Below are 19,632 nucleotides of genomic sequence, written 5' to 3' on the forward strand. Positions count from 1 at the left end.
AGACATTATCTTGGATTAGAAGACCTTTTATTGATATGTAACTACAGGTCATAAACTTTTGGCCTGATCAGAGTGCCTCTAGGCAAATGGACACAAGCGCCCTAGAATAATGCCGTTTCATCGTCCAAGGAATGTTCTTTTCCTTTGATCTGATTGTTTTGCTTAAAGGCAAAGTCCTATTTATTTGAGAGCACCTTTAGCAGCTACAACTTACTTCCCCTCTTTGGCTCTTGCAGAGCCCACTTTTGTTCGAAATCATTTGCCTTTCTCATTCATACAGTTTATAATTCATTACATTTAAAACAGTAATAGTACAAAGTAGGTCGAAACCTTCATAAAAATACTCGAGTGTATCCATAAAATTTTCAGATTCTCATTTTGCAAAATCATATCTGACTTACTCCACATTTAAATGGGTCTAGATAATCAGTATCATTTTTAGAGTTCCTGGAGCTGTCCAGCAACCAACTGCTTGAGCATCTTGCTCAGAAAGGGTGTTTGTGATCACCCTATAATGATTACATTTTTCAAGGTTTGGAGAGACCTCTTTTAGGAGTGGTCTCTTAACTGCTTATTTCAGGGTGCCAGGGATACCCTCTTTCTCTCTAAGATATTTATCACTCCCTAGATCCAGTGTTCGCAATTCCCATTGTTCTAGATGCATTTTGCGACAAGGAATTTCATTAGCGTGAGCAGTTTCTGAGCTCTGGACGCAGTACTGCACCTAAGATTTCAGATTAAAACTGTAGAGTGCAAGGAAAGAGGACCTTTTTCTGCCTCCCCACTTCCAGCTACTCTCTGAAGACTGGACAAGAGGCCCTCTTTTAAAAATTAGGCGGGTGGGCAGGGGAAGGACTAGAACATGTGAAAATAATAATTTAGCTGCAGTTCATTCATTTTCAGCTTTGTATTCTTGTTATAAAAAAGCATGCCTAGACATTCTGTTGTTTTTCCCATAACCTAGGTTTAAGGTGCCATTTAGCTCCTAGCTTTCGTATCTCAGTTTCTAACACTGCCTGGATCCAACTAGTTAATCCCCCTCTGCTAGCTGCATGAGGAGGGAAGGGCCAGCTAAGTGTTCTGGATACCTCCCTGGATTGAAGTGCCAAACTAGTGGCATCCATGTCAAGTTGAATGCAAAGTACTTAGCGAACATGTTACAGCGTGCCCTTGAGGGTACTTTCACATTTCTATGTAGGCCAAGCTGGAGAAACCCCCAGACCTCCTGGAAAAAGCACCACAAGATGGCATGCTGAAGATGCAGTAATGACAGGGAAGTATGGTTTGTACGCTGTCTTCACCACTGTTACCATGTAGGCTTGGTAATGGGTTCTCATCTGTATACTATGGACCTAACATAGAATCATCCACCACTTGCTTGCATTGGACTGAGATCATTATGTCTAAAATGGGCCGTCCATTTGAATCACATGGATGAAAGACCTGACTATACAATTCTTACCAATATAGAGGTATATGGCACCTTTTGCAGATGAACAAATGAAACGATTCTTTACCCAATAGTTTTACTTGGTGTAAAGGGGCAAATAGTTCTCTTTCTTTTGTAAATCCTCCTTCTTCTTCTGTCAGGCAGCTCTTTACGGATGTGGGTGCTGGGCTGAAAACTTGGGAATTCAGAACCCTTACTCTACAGCTGTGAGTACCTCAGGTATTTGCTGTTCTTACAAATATTTCACCGGAACTTATTTTCCTTCTATATACAATTATTTGAAATATATTCTTATGGATGGACCTATATGAAGTACTGGAATAGATTCTACTGTTTCCATTATCTTACTTATTCAGATTCACATTAATGGGAAGATGATGCTGTTACCATAATCATAAATGTGCAGATTAACTTTGATATACAGATACATGCAAAATGCAGCAAAAATCATGCTTGCTCCAGGTTAAAGAATAAATAGTTATGAAACATTTATCTGTGCATTTAACGACGCAAAACTAAATGATGGTTTAGTATTGCACGAGCAAGCCTTGGACGTTTGTGCTCCCCCTTCGCTTCTTTTCCAGTGCAGCCATGAGAGGGAGATTGGAAGCTCACGTTTTCTGTATATCACTTATTTCCAAACCCCAAATTAGTTAGCCTTGATTTAGTTGTAATTTTAAACCATGGTTTAAACCATGGTTTGAAGTGGCTTTATCAAGATATGAGTACCAGCACCTCATGTTTTACACACACAAAAAGACTATACAATGGTTGCTAATAAACTCATTTCAAAATTTGGAGGTGTTGTAATGGAAAATTAACTTTGGCTTTATCTTCCTTGAACTGCTGTTGAGAAGTAACTTGTTTTAAGGAACCATGTGGAATTTATACATATATATTTATATATGTAAGCATTAATACTTATGCAAAGAAAGGGGTGCCTAGTGAGCGCTTGCCATATCTCGATGGGAATTCTATTCCGTAGAATAGGGGCAGCCACACTAAAAACCCTGCTCCAAGTTACTGCAGAGTGGGCTTCTGAGATCTTTGGAATTTGCAGGAGAAACTGCCCTGTTGGTTGCAGCAATCTGCTTTGCATATGCAGTCTATGTTGTTAGGAATCCTGAACAAGGCTAGTCATAGATTTTCATTTAAAATGTAGTTGTAGTAGGGTTTTTTTTTTGGGGGGGGGGGGGTAGAAAGCAAATTGTGCCTTCTTTCCACTACTGTAGTATTACTGTAGTAACACCATCTCATACTCTAACTATCTTGCCTCTCTCTTGCTTCCTTTTCTTCACTCCTTACTATCATATTGTAGAGTTTAAACTTGTCAAGACAGTGACCTGTCTTTTTGCCCTACTCCTCTATGTTGCATAAATCATAATGATTGGTATAACCCTTCTGTTAGCTCCTGACAATCAAGTAAAATAACAATTGATTTATCTAAATCATGCTACCAGAGTTTCTTTCTACCTACCAGAGTCTTTAAGTCATGCTTGTTCCTAATTGCATTATTCCAAAAATTATTTTTCAACAATGTTGAAATCTCTTCAAAATAGGTTTGCATCTACAGTATTATATGTATATATAGAGAAAGAAGGAGAGAGTTTTATCAGGAATTGTTCCTTGAAAACAGCAGGGAGAATAGGGAGATACTATAGTATGTACACGTATGTAGTTTTATTTATTTATTATTTACTATTTATCATTGTGACTTAAAATGCTACGTTGAGAAACTCTCTTCAAAATACTACATAGCAAGTTTTGATATACTAATGAGTGCCACCTCTGAAGTAGTATACAATGCTGATTGGTTTTTTTTTATAGTGTTGCATAGCAGATAACAATTTTAATGTCTTTGTGTGCAGTTCTGTTTTTGTTTAGATTCCAGAGCTGTTTAGCTATTGCGGCAAGAGTATCTAACAATAGCTCACGAGCTATTAACATGCTGCCTGACTTTCTCCCTCATAGCCTTTTGCATATGGCTTGCAGAAAGAGGGCCTGGGTTTTCATTTCTCCCTCCGTTCAATAGGAGTTGCTTTCATGTTTGAAAATTGAAAACGTGTGTGTTTCAGTGTGGTGTATGAATGTGGGTGCCCTCTGACACACCTGCTTCTAATTTCCTGACTTGAAAGGAAAGCCCATCAAAAGAAGCAGAAAACTGTTTCTGTGACATGCTGCTCTGAAACCCTTTTGCTTTACAGAAGTTCTTTGCTATGCCATCTTTATTCCATTGCTAGATGACTCTGAGGTGCAGGGCTGGAATAATAAGTAATGTTTTACTTTATCCTATGCTGAGGTTTTTTTTTTAAGGCTCTTGTTGTGGTTACTTTAAAGTGCAGAAATCTGCTTAGGGGGGAGAGCATGGTGTAGGTGCTGGGCTTTGTGACAAGCTCAAACGAGAAACAATACATATGGTAGTAAATGGTCATGTAAACTGATAAAGCGGGTTACACTGTTAACAGTTAAACTTTGCATGTTTTCAGTGTTTCATTGTAAAATACCTGAAATACTGCCAGAACTGAATGGTGTGCCCTCTATAAATGATTTCCTGGCTTAATAATGGCAAAGCAAAAGATGTTAGATACGTTTTGAGGACTACTGTAATGTACACTGTGCCTGTAAATGCTTCCTCCAACTTTGGAAGCAACTCATTATAATGAGTAAATGAGAACCAAACTCCATGTTATGCAGGAGATCCACAACGTTTTCTTTCCTCGCGTTGAAACCACACAGGGCTGCCAGTTTGACTAAAGTGGTGGCTGGGGGAGGAGGTGTTGAATGCTCTCTCTCTCACACACACACACACACTTATCTGCTTCTTGCCCCGTGAGGGAAATACGAAATCATCTGGAGAAGTTTGAATATACCTTGTTTTCTGAAATGTGCACAGTAAAGTGGCCAATAAATCCAACAGATTAAAAAAACCCAATTGTGGCCTAAAATGTTCTGCATTTGTGGGACGCCTCAAGTAAATAAAGCTCAGAGACAGATAGTAGAAGAGGTGGCATTGCCCTGATCTAAGGCTGTGTGTCATGAGCTTTCCAGTGATACTTTGCTGGGCTAGTGTGGCATAGATTATGTACTGAAATAATAATAATTTAATTTTATATCCCTATCAAAGGAGCCCAGGGCAGTGAACAACAAGCAAATACAGTCGTACCTCGGAAGTTGAACAGAATCCGTTCCGGAAGTCTGTTTGACTTCAGAAATGTTTGACTTCCAAAGTGTGGCTTCTAATTGGCTGTAGGAAGCTCCTGCAGCCAATCAGAAGCCCCGCCGGATGTTCAGCTTCCAAAAGAACGTTCAAAAACCGGAACACTCACTTCTGGGTTTGTGCCGTTCAGGAGCTGGAATGTTCGACTCCCAAGGCGTTTGGGAGCTGAGGTACGACCGTAAAATCATTAAAATTCCGGTACAGATCCAGAATGAGAAAGGTCTCACCTTAAATGGCTTGCTAGAAGAAGGTCTTCAGTAGGTGCTGAAAAGACAACAAGTTTTGTTTTCCTGTAAATGTGTGCTTTTTCGTTTTCGTTTGATTCTGTTTTGTTCCCCTTTTTTTCTTTTTTTCTTTTTGTATGTTCCGTTTTGTTTGTTTGTATAGTATTTTTTTGGATTCAATGTTTGTAATTTTTGTTATGATTTTGCATTGGAAAAAATAAAAATTGTTTAAAAAGAAAAAAAGAAAAGACAACAAACGATGCCTTGTCTAAAATTGAAAAGGGAGGAATTTCCAAAGGGTAGTTGCGATGATATTAAATGCCTGATTCTTACATGGTGTGAAATGAATCTCCTGATAATAAGGTATCTGTACAAGACTGCAGAGTGCAGTGACCAACTGGATTTATAAGGGGTGAGACAATCCTTCAGGTATTGACATTGCACATAGTGCACAGAAACACCTCACAGCAAAGTTATTCATTTGCAGTGCAGAGAAATAAAATCCAAGCAAACCTTCCATAATACTTGGAGGTAGGATGTTCAGATGAAAACAGGCATGGCAACTGCGTGACATTTCACCTGCTGAAATTCCCTCTTCTACACCACCATTAAAGATGCAGCAGCCCTGTCCTCTTTTTCATATGGCCATCCTCTTTGAAGGTAATGTAACTTTCAGCACAATCCTAACCATTTTTTAAAAGAAAATCCCATTATGGTATGTGTGTCTAGAATTGCAACCTTTGCCAAACAGTCCTAACACTGGTAAGTTGACAGGCCAAATTCTGAATTCACAGGTTTTGCTGAAAGGATTGAAATGAGAGGAAATATATGGTGTAAACCAACCCAGAGCACTTGAAATCTAGAGGGGAGGGGAGGAAAGAAAGCCAGGTAAAAATAAACTGTTTTGAGCAACCTGAATACATCTCATTCAGATACCATTCCAAAAGCATCTGATCACTTTCAAATCTGGGTAACTTCTCCTGGTGGTTTCTTATCCTTCATGTATACCTTATGGTCATATCTAGAAGGACTTCTAGAGTCTTTCACTGGAATTGTTCAAGTCCTTCACATTGAATCCATTTTAATGGCTAGAAGTAAGTTGGAACAGTGAGATTTTGGCTGAATTTATGGGGATTAAACAATCTTGGTGTGTGTTCTCCTTTTAGCCCAGTATATTATGAGCCAAATTAACTTAAAGGCGTGTTTCTTTTCTCTCTCTTTTGTCCCTTGCCAAATAAAAATATTTTCCTAACATATTAGTGCAGTACTGTATTGAAAGTAGACAATCCGGTTCTGCAGACGCTTTGGGATACTGGTGGCGGCTCACACAACTGAATTATTCTCCATGCAAAAATGATGTCTTGGAAGTCTAGACTAGAACCCTAGTTTTATGTGTGGAGAGAGTTCAGTTACGTGAGCCCCCTGCACTGAAGTGGTATAGTTAAGACACAGGTTTGGTTCAATCTGAGAGCGAGGCCAGTATTTAGAGAGACTCCTGTGTTGCATGTGTAGTAGAAATAAGCTGTCATGCAAGCTTTATTTTCGTTTTCAAAGCATAGAAGTTAAGTCATAGCTCAGGTAGAGCATTTACAAGAGAGGAAGCCACAACACGTGTGTTTTCTGTGGCACACAGTTTTTCTTTGTCAGCCGTACATTTATGGATAGAATGCGCAAAAATGATCAGCATAAAAGAGCTTTCTGCTCATCTGCCATCGGCTGGTAAAGTCAGAGGGTGTGTCTTTGCTGCCCGGCTGTGTTCTGGAATTCCTTGAAGTCTGCCAACAAACTTGGAGGTGAAAAGGACTGGGTGTATTACAGCTGGCAAACTCTTACTGCCGAATCCAAGGTTTGCGGCTGACTAAATTTCTGGGATCCTGTCTGTTCCATTCAATTTGAGAAACAGGTTCACCGTTACTCTGTCTGAGCCCACTGTAGCACAGTTATCTCCACAAGCACTATGTTAGTCAGCTATCATTGTTGTTACCTGCATTCATGCTGAAAAAAATCTGTCACCTTGAATGAAGCCTCTGTCCTGAGAATGGCATTGGGAATAAAGTTAATTAGGAGCATCTGTGGTCTTAAAAATCACAGAAATCATAACTAAATCTATTGAAATGACAAAGCAAAGGTTCTTGCTGGTGTGCTTGAGTCAGACACCATTCTGGAAAATGTTCTGCCCTACTTTCATTAAAGTACAGTGGTATCTTGGGTTACAAACGCTTCGGGTTACATGCTTTTAGGTTGTGGACCGCAGGAACCCGGAAGTACCGGAAAGGGTTACTCCAGGTTTCGCCGCTCGTGCATGAGCATAAGTGTTAAATCACGTCATGTGCGCGCGCAGGTGCGGCGCTGCAGGTTATGAACGCTTCGGGATCACGTCCGCAACCCGAGGTTCCACTGTACAGACCTAGGGTGTAGCTTTTTAACCCTTTAAAATGGGAATAGGAGGGTTTTCCAGTTAATGGCTTTCCTGGCATCTGGTTGAAGTGAGTGAGAAGAGAAATGTTGCCTTAAACTTAGTTATACTGGCTCTTAACCAATCCCCCTAACCAATCTGTGAAAATTCTGACATCAAAAGGATTTCTGTATTTCTAAAACTGGTATATCTTTAACTGATGCACAACTATGTGCTTCCTTGAGTGTCTGTATAAATTAGACTTGACAGTTAATCAATAAAAAATGTTTTAACTTGAGGTTAGGGAAGGCATGGATGAGAGAAGGGTTATCAAACACTTTGTACGTTGACACTTGAGGCCTAAATAAGTAGGCATTTTCTTGAAAGTAAGCCTGTTGGGTTGTACTTGACACTACAGCCTTCACTGTGCTGTGGAATCCTAAGTCATTGTGAAATACGAGTTAATACAGAATAAAACTGATGCCTTCACTTTTTAAATGTTTTCTTTTCCTTTGCATTATTTTCCTGCTTTGTTCATATGTCTTAACATTCCTAAATCTTTCTTGGGATTTGCGCAGAGACAAGATTGCAATGATTTGCCCCCAAAATTTGTGTTTAGTGCTTTCTCCAATCGTACAGATATAGGTTAACCATGCTTGTTAATGTTTTGTGTAGGTTGTGGGGAGCACCTTGTACGGACCTTATTGGCCAGAGAATGTTCGTGTGCTTTGCAAAATGAAGATGCTCATCAGGCTCTACTAGAAACTATGCAAAACAAGTTTATTAGTAAGTACAAGATTTGTTAGCAGACATCTGAAGAGGCTAAGAGCTGGTGTCTGTCTACTTCTCTTCTGATCCTCCCCAAAGTGACACTTGTACCAGTGTTCCACTTCACAAACTTCCTAGCGTTGCTTCAAGTGGGTATTCTTAGAATGTCCCCATGCTCCCTTAAACACCAAGAAGCCAGTGTTTCATAGTGCTGGTTATTGGCATTAATGGAGTTCACCTTCTGTGTTAGATGGAGACAGGTGTTGCTTCACATCTGCAGAGCAAGCAGTTTCACTTAAACCTTTTACTCTGCACAGGCAGTTTTTAGTAAATGTTTTATAGAGCAAGTGAGGTGAGTCTTGCCAGAGGTGTAGCCATGTTGTGCTGTTGTTGCAGCAAAAAAAATGAGGCTTGTGACACCGGGAAGAGTAACACCTTGATTAGAGCTTTAGCTTTTGGGGACTAATACCTGCTCAATGCAATGCAGTCTAGTCTATTTGGTGGGGGGGGGGGGGTTTGAACTTCAGAGTTCCAGAAGACTCTGTTGTTTTTTGTCTTAAGCCTGTTGCAGCAGAAATAGTTTTGGTATGTTAGGGGGTCTTGTGACACGAGCCGATAGTTATAGTGTGTATAACACACACATGAAATAATTCAGAGTATAAAAGAGAGATATAAATCGGCAATATTGAGGAACACCTTGGTGGCTTTTGTGTTTCCTACTTTTTTTTACTTCAATACCTTTTCTTCTGTGCTGTCCTTCTGATTCTTTAATCCCACCTGCTTTGTTGTGTGGATGTTTGAAAATGAAAATGTGTAGGTGGTTGAATGTGTAAGAGGTTCGCAACAAAATCCTAAGCCCTTAATAGAAATGGAATTTTACCCAAAAGTTGTAACGGATTATGTTGAAGGGATGTGTGCATGTGTTGAAAATATGGATTAAGAATGTTTCTATGAAACCATTTCAACCAACTTCTTGTTGACTTAAACTATTAGGACTACTAGTACTACTATTTTCCATTTGGGATAGCTTGCTAAATATGGACAACTTTTTTCTGTTGAAAGTTTGCCATTAGTTTTTAGGCAAGAAAAAGCCCTTTCAAGAATTGACAGAATGAGGATTACTGAGTAGATTTCTTGTCATAGTAGCAGTGTTTGAATTAGAATGATCTTGTTTTGGCTTGGCTCTCATTATTCCTGGAAATATGTGTTTTATTTATGATTAAAAGGACATTAATGCTCTTGTTTTATGTGAGGGCTCCTAAAAAAGAAATCTGCCTTCTTTGCAAAATCTAAGATAGCCCTAACCTCTAGTTTATCTTCTGTCACATTAGTCACTAAAACAAACAATGGAAAAGTGAATGGCTCTTTAACTTGATTAAGACCTTGATGTAATTTTAACAACATCCTGAATAGTTTCCCTCCCCAGTAACTACTTCACAAAACACTACTGTATTTTTATAAGAATGTTTATGAAAGGGATGCTTAGAGCCTTTTAAAGTACAACACATGCCTTTCTGTGCTGATAACCTTGTGTGAAGGTGGGGGGAGCCCTACTGTGTTTTAGCTGAAAGGTTGAAAGGGAACTTTTTAGAGACAGAATATTTCAGTGTTGGGTCCAAAGAATCCTGAAACCCCAGCATATGGTTTGCTAAAAGCTGCCGTTTCTCGGAATCGGCACAGCTAACTTTTTGCAAAAGTACACCTAAGAGGTTATGCAAAAATACTGGGCATATGCTGAATAGCTCTTTTCTTAAAAACTTTCCTGCTGTTGATTTTAAATGATACAAAAGTTTGCTTGAGGTGTAATGTATGATGCAGGTTTTCCCTCTCCTATGAAATAACTGTGAATAAAATAGGCTAATAGCCTTCTTATGACAGTATGACTTGTTCTCAAATTCAATTTTTTTTTAAAAAGTAGCATGCTTTATGGTAACATTAAAATGTCTACTATAACAGTACAGATCTTTAGAGAAATAATAGCTCGGCAAGAAATAACTGAAAAGGATAGTCAGAACTGAAAATATTAGCCTCAAGGGCAGCTGAATACAGGTTTTCTTCCACCACACTTCTGCTGATGTTCCTTCTTTTCCCCCCCCCTCAACTTTTTTTTCATAATTCAGATATCTACAGAGGCTTGGGAATATTTCTTCCCACTTGGGAATACCTGACTTAACATCTGGATATTTTTTTTAAAAAAATAGGTGATGGGCAGAATTAGTGGCAGATGGTCTTTTGTCATCTGATATTTATAGCAAGCACTGCGGAGGACATAAATGATGATTGAGTTAACAGTAGAATACCTGGTTTGTTTATTTTTTTTATACAGATAGTTTAATGAAGATGTAGGATGATGTACACAATGGTCTGATGCAGAGTGGAAATGGTATTCTGTATACATAAGCATATTTCATAAAGAACAGTGGATTTTATAACTCGTCTAGTCCTTTCAAATTCAGCCAAGTTTGTGGAATGCAGCTTGTGGAATGTTTATCCTGTTTTGCAGGCAGGCAGATTGGGAAGCGAACAATGGAAATATGTGTAGAATTGCATGTAAAGTACTTTTAAACCTTTGGAAACCTGATAGTGGTGGTTTTTCGTGTGTGTGTTTTTGATGCTTGCATTGTTTTGCAAAGGGAGTATTTATTTGAATCTTCTCCTTGCAGTTTTATCATTTTGTGGTGGCTGCTTCTGTGGCCAAAAAGGATGCCCCACCTCCAGAATGAAGCAGCTGTCTTGCTGTCCCCATGGTATCATCATTCATCAGGCATAGACAGATGGGTTCTAAATAGTCTTTTACCTTCAGATATACTTTTTTTTCTTTTTCTTTTTTTTTCCCTAGGGACGCGGGTGGCACTGTGGGTAAAAGCCTCAGCGCCTAGGGCTTGCCGATCGAAAGGTCGGCGGTTCGAATCCCCGCGGCGTGGTGTGCTCCCGTCGTTCGGTCCCAGCGCCTGCCAACCTAGCAGTTCGAAAGCACCCCTGGGTGCAAGTAGATAAATAGGGACCGCTTACTAGCGGGAAGGTAAACGGCGTTTCCGTGTGCGGCTCTGGCTTGCCAGAGCAGCGATGTCACGCTGGCCACGTGACCCGGAAGTGTCTTTGGACAGCGCTGGCCCCCGGCCTCTTGAGTGAGATGGGCGCACAACCCTAGAGTCTGTCAAGACTGGCCCGTACGGGCAGGGGTACCTTTACCTTTATACTTTTTTTTTAACCAAGAGAAGGAAGGAGGTCCCATCAGCTAGCTCATTGTTGATGCCCCACCCTGTAATTCTGTGTGGGGAGAATCCAAATTGCCCTAGAGAAGCACTGAGGAGAGCAACAGACCTATCAAAGGTCCATATAGTTTTGGGGTAGCAGCCTTTCCTTTTGGTTGATGACATCTAGCCAGGACACCCTCTCACAGAGCTACAGTTCCCAGCACTTTTAAGCTACAGTTCCTACAATTCTTTGGGTGAAGCTACAAATGTTAAAGTGGTAAAAGATTGCTTTAAATATATGGTGTGGGTGTTAGTCTAGGTCTGTCAATCAAAACCTTCTTACTGGCTTTCTCTGCTGTCCTGAAGTGCTCACCCTGTTTCCTTTGTTGTACCACCTCCTTGATGATATAAAAAAGGGGGAAATGTTAACCAGTGGCAGGGAAAGTTGTTATTATTTGCTTCTGTGCAGGACGCCTAATTAACAGTAGCTAACAAGTGAGTTTGTTTTTGTTGAAGAAAATGCTTTCATTTCTTCAATATACTCCGAAAGTACAAAATGATTTTTAAATTGTAAGTATGGAACTTCAGGCATACTGAAACATGCATGCAGAACCAAGCATCCTTTCCAACATTATCATGGGCACGCAAGCGAATTGTTTTTGAAAGGAAAATGGAAATTCCTTCATCATTTTTCTCCATGAAACTCATTAGCTAGCTTGAAGCCTTTTGATTATGGAACTTTAGAACCCTATAAAGTCTAGTTAAAAAAGTACACTTTGTTTTCAGTTCTGACCTAGAAACAGTAACACATGCATTCACATCATTAACATGGAAAGGAAAAACCTTTGAGTGGAGACCTGGCTGTTCCAGCCCCCACCTCGCCAAAGCGTACTGTGAAGTAGGTCTCAAAACCCACTGAAAGCTTCCTTGCTGTACCCCATTGCTTGTTGCCATGCAAGCGGAGCCAAAGGTCTATTGAATTTTTGGATTGTTTCCATCTAACTTGGTTTAAAAGCTGTTCTAAAAAACAAACAAAACAAAACCTTGGAATCTGATTGGTACCAAAGAATTATTGGCATGATCATCTGTCTCCCTTGAGCATATGCCATCTAAACCGTGCGTTGTCCCAACTAAATATTGCTGTTGCATAAAGGCAATATTTTTGTGTGATAATTGATAACATTTAGCCAACCATTTTTCTTTAAAAGAAAGTATTTGTGTACACAGTTCTGTAGGATGAAAACTAAACTGGTGATCCGTATAAATTTATTAGACTTACTTTTGGCATTTGTTGCATTACAAACATTGTAGAGGCTGTTGAAAACATTTCCGAGCAGTTTCTAGCACAAATACTGCTTTGCAGATGTTATATTTGTACCTGTGCACATACAGTATAATGTATAGCCTTTAAGACTGACAACAGACACTGCAGAGAAGAAAAACACTTTTTCTTACGTATCCAATTTAATATTGCAGTATGTTGATCCACATTCATGAAAACTCAATTTGTATGTGAATACAGGTGTCTCCCCACTTATGCAGGGGTTACGTTCCCAGGTACCGCGTGTATATGTTAAATAGTGGGGAACAGCATCTAAAAAGCCTGTAAACACCCTCTAAAAGCCTGGAACCTCATGAAAAAAACCCCTTTAAAAAGCAGCAGCACTTACCAGACTGGCGTGAATGGAGGCTCTCAATCTTCCTCATCGCTGGAGAGGACAATGTGGAAACAACGGCAAGGAGGGTGGGGTAGACTGGTACCCTGAAAGGCCTGGCTCTGATTCAGAGGTAGACTTCCTAGTGCTTGGCTGTGGGTCACTTTTGCAGTTTCCCTGCTCTTTTCGGACCATTTTTGCCGTTTTTGTGCCTTTTTACAGTTTAAATTGTTTGCTTTATTTCCCAGCACTGTGCATATAGGCGGTCGCACATGAGTCAAAATGTGTGTAAGTGAGGAGACGCCTGTATTTATCTGTGTGTGAGAATAATAAAACTAAATGGGATGCCATGCAGTCTGTTCTTGATGGTAGATACCAAGGAGTCAAATAGTACAATAAATTAACTGGTTTTATGTGTGCACTGATTGATACATGTAGACCAGCATCAAACCTAAGAACTCATTTTCTGTTAATATGAAGTGGAAACTAATCAAGTGAAACAAAATTCTGATCTTGTTTCGACAGCTGTGCTGATCCATTGGGGTGGGGGGATTATTTTGGCTGCTATCCTTTAGAGCTCCTTTAGGACTTGGAGATGCCATTAGGACTACTGGTTTTTTTGCCGTCAATTTTCTACCCTGCTTTTTGGCTCAAATGAGTCCCCAAGAGATGTTGCATCTTTTTGAACCTTTGGGCACATCAGAAATTTTGAGAATGCTGTGGGTATCAGCATCTCTTGCTTCTCTTCTCCCTCTTCCAGGTCATTTCTCCTGTCCCCAGACTGAAAGCATGCACAGATGATTCGCAGTTACAAAAAGCAACAGTGGTACTCACTACTGAGGAGGGTGGCTGCCTTTTAAACTGAACACTGGCCTATCTCTTCAGCAGCATTAGCTGCTATTATGAAAAGTGTACAGAAAGTAAAAACTCTTGCCCTTCCATGTTTATGAGGTTCCTTTTTGGATCAGAGCCTAGATCTACTGCATCCCTTCCTCCAGAAAATAATGTAATCTTCTCAATAAAAGTTTAGATTTGGGTCCCCCCCCCCCCAACACAAATCTGGGTAACATTTCCCCTCTGACCACCCTGTTGATGCAAATCATGGTTGCTGTTTACTATGTGTGTGTATTTTTGAGTAAATCTTTATTTATGAACAGGCTTAGATGTTACTATGCAGCTTGAAATGTAGTAGAAATATTTATATTTCAAACTTCAAAGTCTCAAAATACTGCTAGTAAAAACTTCAGTGAATTCGAAAAATGGAGTGACAAGTATTCTTGAACTGCTGTTCACTTTCCACATAGTACTACTGCTACTTCTTTTACTTGATGGTCCTGGCTACAAGACCCTCCTAGTCACAATTTATATTAGCAAATACCCAAATTCAGAAAGTGTCAAGATGTTTCACAAATGGATTTTCCTTTATTGACACCCCCTTTCCTTCCCAGGAAAGAGATGGTGCGTCTCAAGTAATTTCACATGTGTGTAGGCGCACATCACATGGTACATGTTTTCCCCTTACACAGTAAAGATGCTTTGGTATGGAAATGACATGTTGCAAAGTTTCCTTTATTGCACTAGAATAAGTAAGAATGAGGTTAGGACCCAGGAATTTCTTTATTGAATATGAACCTAATAAAATTCATGTAGTAATTAACGTTACTCAGCTATGTTAGTTATTAAATGGGGAAATGTTGCTTTTAAAAAAGAATTGGGAATAACATGTTTAAAATTCATTGCGTCCTAGAGCATAAACAAAGGACTAGTAACATGATAGATGGCAAAGAGCATGATAGCTTGGTTTTGTTATCCATTTATATGTCGGAATTGTTAATTAACGTTAAAAATTGTATTTGAAGTCTTCGTGTTTTTAGTATTTAAAGCTTTCCCCAACCTGATGCCCTCCAGACTTTGTTGGACTACAATATCCATCCATTCTGACCAATGGTCATCCTGGGGCAGATGGGCATTATTCAAAAATACGTTTTTGAAGGTGGGTGGAACCTGCAATCTGTTTAGATAAATTTAAATCTTCAGAAATCCAGAATGAAGGGAAAGCCCATGAGCAGGCTGCTGCAGCCTTTCTCGAAGTTATTGTAACCAGAGTAAGTTCCCTCTTGGGCTTTTGAGGAGGGGTGGGCAGGCATATTGATTCATAAAGCCGGCCATAAAAAAATTGCCCCTTGAAAAAGTCAGACATGCCTGGGTAGTTCAGTTGGTTAGAGTGTGGTTCTGATAACACCAAGGTTGCAGGTTCAATCCCCGTATGGGACAGATACATAGATGATCCTCAGGATCACTTCCAACTCTACAGTTCTATGATTCTATCACTGTGAATCTCCTAGGTCTCTCAGATACTTTTTGGGAAGTTTAGGGGGTTCCTGGGGTCTTTGTGTTCATTTGATAGATCATATTTCCCACCCATTTTTAAGGTCCCGGAGCCTGGAGTACTCCTTATTTGTCAGGCCTGGCCTCAAAGTTCCTGTTTGTGAGCCAGGCTCACATTGGTTCCTAGGTTCTGTTCAGCGGCTGAGTTTTTATCTGTGAAAGGTAGCTTATCAGTTAAACATTTTGCCTCCTCAAAACATTTGTGCTCCTCAAAAGTTAAGCACCGGTATTGGAGAAACTAATTGTAGCTGTTACTTGGAGTAGTAATTAGCTTATGGCTTTGTGAAATAGATTGAACTATATCCCTAAGATTAACGTTATGTTACCTTCATATCATTAGCTACCCAGCTATGTACTGCAGACATATCTTGCAGCAATCATGAAGCAAACAGTGCTTTCTCACATTTTGGTTGTTCTAGCTAGAGGCTTGAAGTTTAAAATCTCTCTCATTCTTCCCGCATGGTGAAGAGATTGGCTCCAGTACAAGCACTGTTACCCATGCAAATAGCAGAGGTTGGGGGGCTGCTCCAGATTAGAGTTGTAGCAGGGAGCAAAAGGTTAATGCCCACCTCCAAGTGCTTGCTTTTTTTAAAAAAAGCCTGTACTCCCAGGCTAACCATATGACAGTCACTTGTAGTGTGGCCCTAAGTTTTCACTTTTTTGGTGTGGTATAAAGCAATCTTTCCATGAGTAGAAGGACATCTGTTGATAGTGGTCCATAAAGCAAGTAAAGTTAGTTGCACTTAAAGTCCCATAGAAATCAGTGGGACAAGCTAGTTAAACAACTTGATTGGGCTGGCACCTAGATTGATGTTTCTAGCCTCACCCCACCCCACAAAAAATTACGGTGTTAATATTTAGAGTGCTCAGGATGTTACTTGACTAATTGCTAATTGATTTGTGGGATCTCAGGAACATTTCTGCTAGAGTGTGACAGTCTGTGGAATGGATACCAAAATCCTTGAGCACTTCTTTTGGGATGGGTGTAAAGACTGAACTCTGTTTCAGGCAGTGCTGCTGCTCAAGGCCTCTTGGCCTCCAGCAGCTTTTGCACGGGATCTGCATTCAGTGTTTTGTACCATCTTTGTGCAGAGTACTCAAAGACCTTATGATGAAAAAACACATCTTTATCCAAGGTTACAAAAAAATTGTCAAAAACGTACGTTTTTCTCAAGTAAAAATAAATGAAATGGTTGTTTTTCACTGTTGTTGCTCGATATTTAGGGCAATAAACATTTAGCAAATGTGTGATCAAAGACTTTTTGGCCTTAACTAACTTGTTACATTTGCATTTAATCTTGTGGCTTAAGATGTTTAGGTCATATTTAAACCATAAAATACTTTCCACGTTCTGAAAGCGTATGACATTAATTTCAAGTCACACAAAAGGGGAATGCATAAGTTTTATTTGGCTAATTTAAAAATAATTACAGCTTCTGGTATAGCACCTTTTTTCAAAAAAGCATGTTTTGAATTTGAAAGGAAACATTTGTCAGACAGTTGTTTTCTGCTCTCTTGCCAACGTTTCTGACGGGCTTCTCAGCACGGAAAGCACAGGATGCAAACAGCAATGATTTGGCCAGCTTTCTTTAGTAGTGGGTACTGCAACTCGTAGAAGTCCCAGTAATTTAGGAACTGCTGTTTATTGTCACTTCAGTGGTAGCGTGCTTATTCTTCTTTGAAAACACAAGAAAAGAATGTTTCAAAATGCTTTGAAGAGTAGCTGAAATGCTTCAATCTGAGTGAGTGATTCATGCCTCTGCCAGTATGGGATGGGATTCTGTAGGGAGCCCCTGGGCCTAATTCTGTCGTCTAGGCCACTCCTCTGTCTGAGGCCATACCCATCAATGGCCCTGCTCTATGGCCTTAGGGCAACCCAGTCAGATGGCTGGAATATGTGTTACTGCCAGTTGCTTGCCTGGGTGGAGAGATGTGTGTGCAGAAACCTCTGACTTCTCTATGGCTCAAATGTGCTATATAGTACTCCTTAATGTACAGAGGTTAAGAATCTCCACCCACTTTTGTCTCTGGCTTTGCCCACCACTTGCCTGCAGCCTCCAGAAGTTTGCCCAGGAGGAAATGTGACCCTTGAGCTGGAAAAGATTCCCCACCTCTGCTATAGGGCTTAATTGGATCCTCCCTCCCTTTCCTATATGGTGCAGGGTATACCGGAACACAAACAAGCTCTTAACTTTACATGTATACTGAGTAACCTGCACTGCACAACCTTGGACAGGAGTGAGGTGGTTGATTCTACATATGGGAGACACATGTTGGCCTCTTGGGGAAGGTAATGACCGCATGCATTAGGATGCGTCTTGCAGTAAACGCTCCTGGTGAACATGAATTGTATCCTTTATCATTTCCTCTAATGAGAAATGTAATGGGCCTAATTTGATGTGAAGGACAGAGAAATGGGACCACCAGCAGACAAGGGAGATTTTTTATTTTATTTTTTGCATACTCAAGTGATTCCTCAGATACACAGAAAAATGCTACTTGTTTTAAAACATATGTAGGCAAATTTGTACTATATAGTGCACTTTAAAAAAAACGATTTTCATGGTTCTCTCTCTCCCCCCGCCCCCAAATTTCTACCCAGGTTCACCTTTTTTAGCCAACGAGGATGGTGTTCTCGGAGGTGTGATAGTTCTTCGATCTTGTCGGTGTTCTGCAGAGTCGAACTCTCCACAGGATAAGCAGTCTCTACTAGGTAAGTGTGTGAAGAAAGCCCTACTGAATATCTTATTTTTAAGTTCTTTAATTTAGATATATTACATTAACTACAGCTTGTGAGAGCTGGGGGAAGATGAATGGACGCCAACAAATTACAACTCATATCAATTAGTTATAGCTCATAAAGCTGTCTAGATGTCAGAATTTTACTATTGGCTGTTTCCAGTTTCGTTCCTCCATTTGCGGAAGACTGCTTGTTCCATGAAAGGTTTCCATGAGTGAAAGCTGGAAGAAAGCCATTTTTGCCAATTATTCTTTTCTTACTCTGCCCCCTCCCTGCTTCTTGCTACCTTACATTCTGTTTTCAAGGGTTCCCTGAGCCCCTGCAATGGAATGTGACTGGGAGAGTGCAGGGTGCTGAAGGGGAAATTGGTGAAAATTGCCTCTTCTATTCACCAAAGACTATGGGGGATAGTACGTGGCTAGGTTTTTCTACTATGCTCTCCTGAAGGGAAGACATGGATAATCCTAGCTATATAATATAGCCTGTAATATAGCATGATTTCTCTTGCCATCTGTGAGCATGGCTCTACATGGACTTTCTTTTACACTTAATAAGTAAAGCATTACTGTTGTGTTTAAACCCATAGTAGAGTTCCTGTGGAGTCATACAACAGAGAGCATGTGTGTCGGGTATATGTCAGCACAGGATGGCAAAGCTAAGGTAAGTCACAAATAATACTTAGCACATGGGTAGGCAAACTAAGGCCCGGGGACTGGATCCTGCCCAATCGCCTTCTAAATCCGGCCCGTGGACGGTCCGGGAATCAGCGTGTTTTTACATGAGTAGAATGTGTCCTTTTATTTAAAATGCATCTCTGGGTTATTTGTGGGGTCTGCCTGGTGTTTTTACATGAGTAGAATGTGTGCTTTCCTTTAAAATCCATCTCTGGCTTATTTGTGGGGCATAGGAATTTGTTCATTTTTATTTTTATTTTCAAAATATAGTCCAGCCCTCCACAAGGTCTGAGGGGTAGTGGACCGGCCCCCTGCTGAAAAAGTTTACTGACCCCTGACTTAGTGGGTAAAAAATTGTGGTTATCTTGGGGTGTGTTTTCTCACTATCCTTTTCTTGTACCAAAACAAAAATAAAGGATGCTGAAGGGTTGCAAATTTCCTGGTTGAATTTGGATTCTGTCTTTCGGTGTCTATACCAAGCCTTGGCCCAGTTCAGATATCATGGCCATGCTATTTGTTCAATGATCACAGGTGCTTATTTGTGCTTATGCACCATCCCCTTTTCCTAAGTTGTTCATACCATAGGCCACAGGGTGCTCCCAATTACCAAATTATGCTTGGCCATGATGTCTTGAGTGGGCTTCTTTCTGGCATAGCATACCTGAAATAGTGATTATAAGCAATAGAAAATGAATAGTGCTCTTCAGCAAATCCACTTTAAAAAAAATTTGGCAAGAGCATTTCCTTTTGCTCCTGCTGCTTGGTCAAGTTGAAAGTTGCATCCAGATCTTTGACCTCTAAATACTTTTGGGATCAGAGTTATGGAATAAAGCAAAAGTAGATGCACTGATGAAATGAAACTAATGTAAATAAGTTTCAATGGCTTGTAAGAAGATGGAATTGGTGGGTGGAAAGTTAAGCCTG

The 19,632-nt window shown here is 40.1% G+C and overlaps 1 protein-coding gene across 9 annotated transcripts in view; it reads left to right on the forward strand.

The window, feature by feature from the left end:
- Positions 1-19,632, forward strand: part of TASP1 (taspase 1) — a 62,438-nt gene that overhangs the window by 34,193 nt on the left and 8,613 nt on the right. For 5 of the 9 annotated variants that reach the window (XM_083435255.1, XM_083435254.1, XM_083435256.1 and 2 more), the window contains 4 exons: positions 1,591-1,669; positions 7,962-8,072; positions 17,897-18,007; positions 18,621-18,694. In XM_083435255.1, the coding sequence (XP_083291381.1) occupies positions 1,591-1,669; positions 7,962-8,072; positions 17,897-18,007; positions 18,621-18,694 (375 nt within the window). The remainder of the gene's footprint in view (positions 1-1,590; positions 1,670-7,961; positions 8,073-17,896; positions 18,008-18,620; positions 18,695-19,632) is intronic. The other 4 variants (XM_083435258.1, XM_083435252.1, XM_083435260.1 and 1 more) reach the window with 2 other exon arrangements.

Source organism: Podarcis tiliguerta, assembly GCF_965153285.1.
Source record: "Podarcis tiliguerta genome assembly, chromosome: 3".
Classification (NCBI taxonomy): domain Eukaryota; kingdom Metazoa; phylum Chordata; class Lepidosauria; order Squamata; family Lacertidae; genus Podarcis; species Podarcis tiliguerta.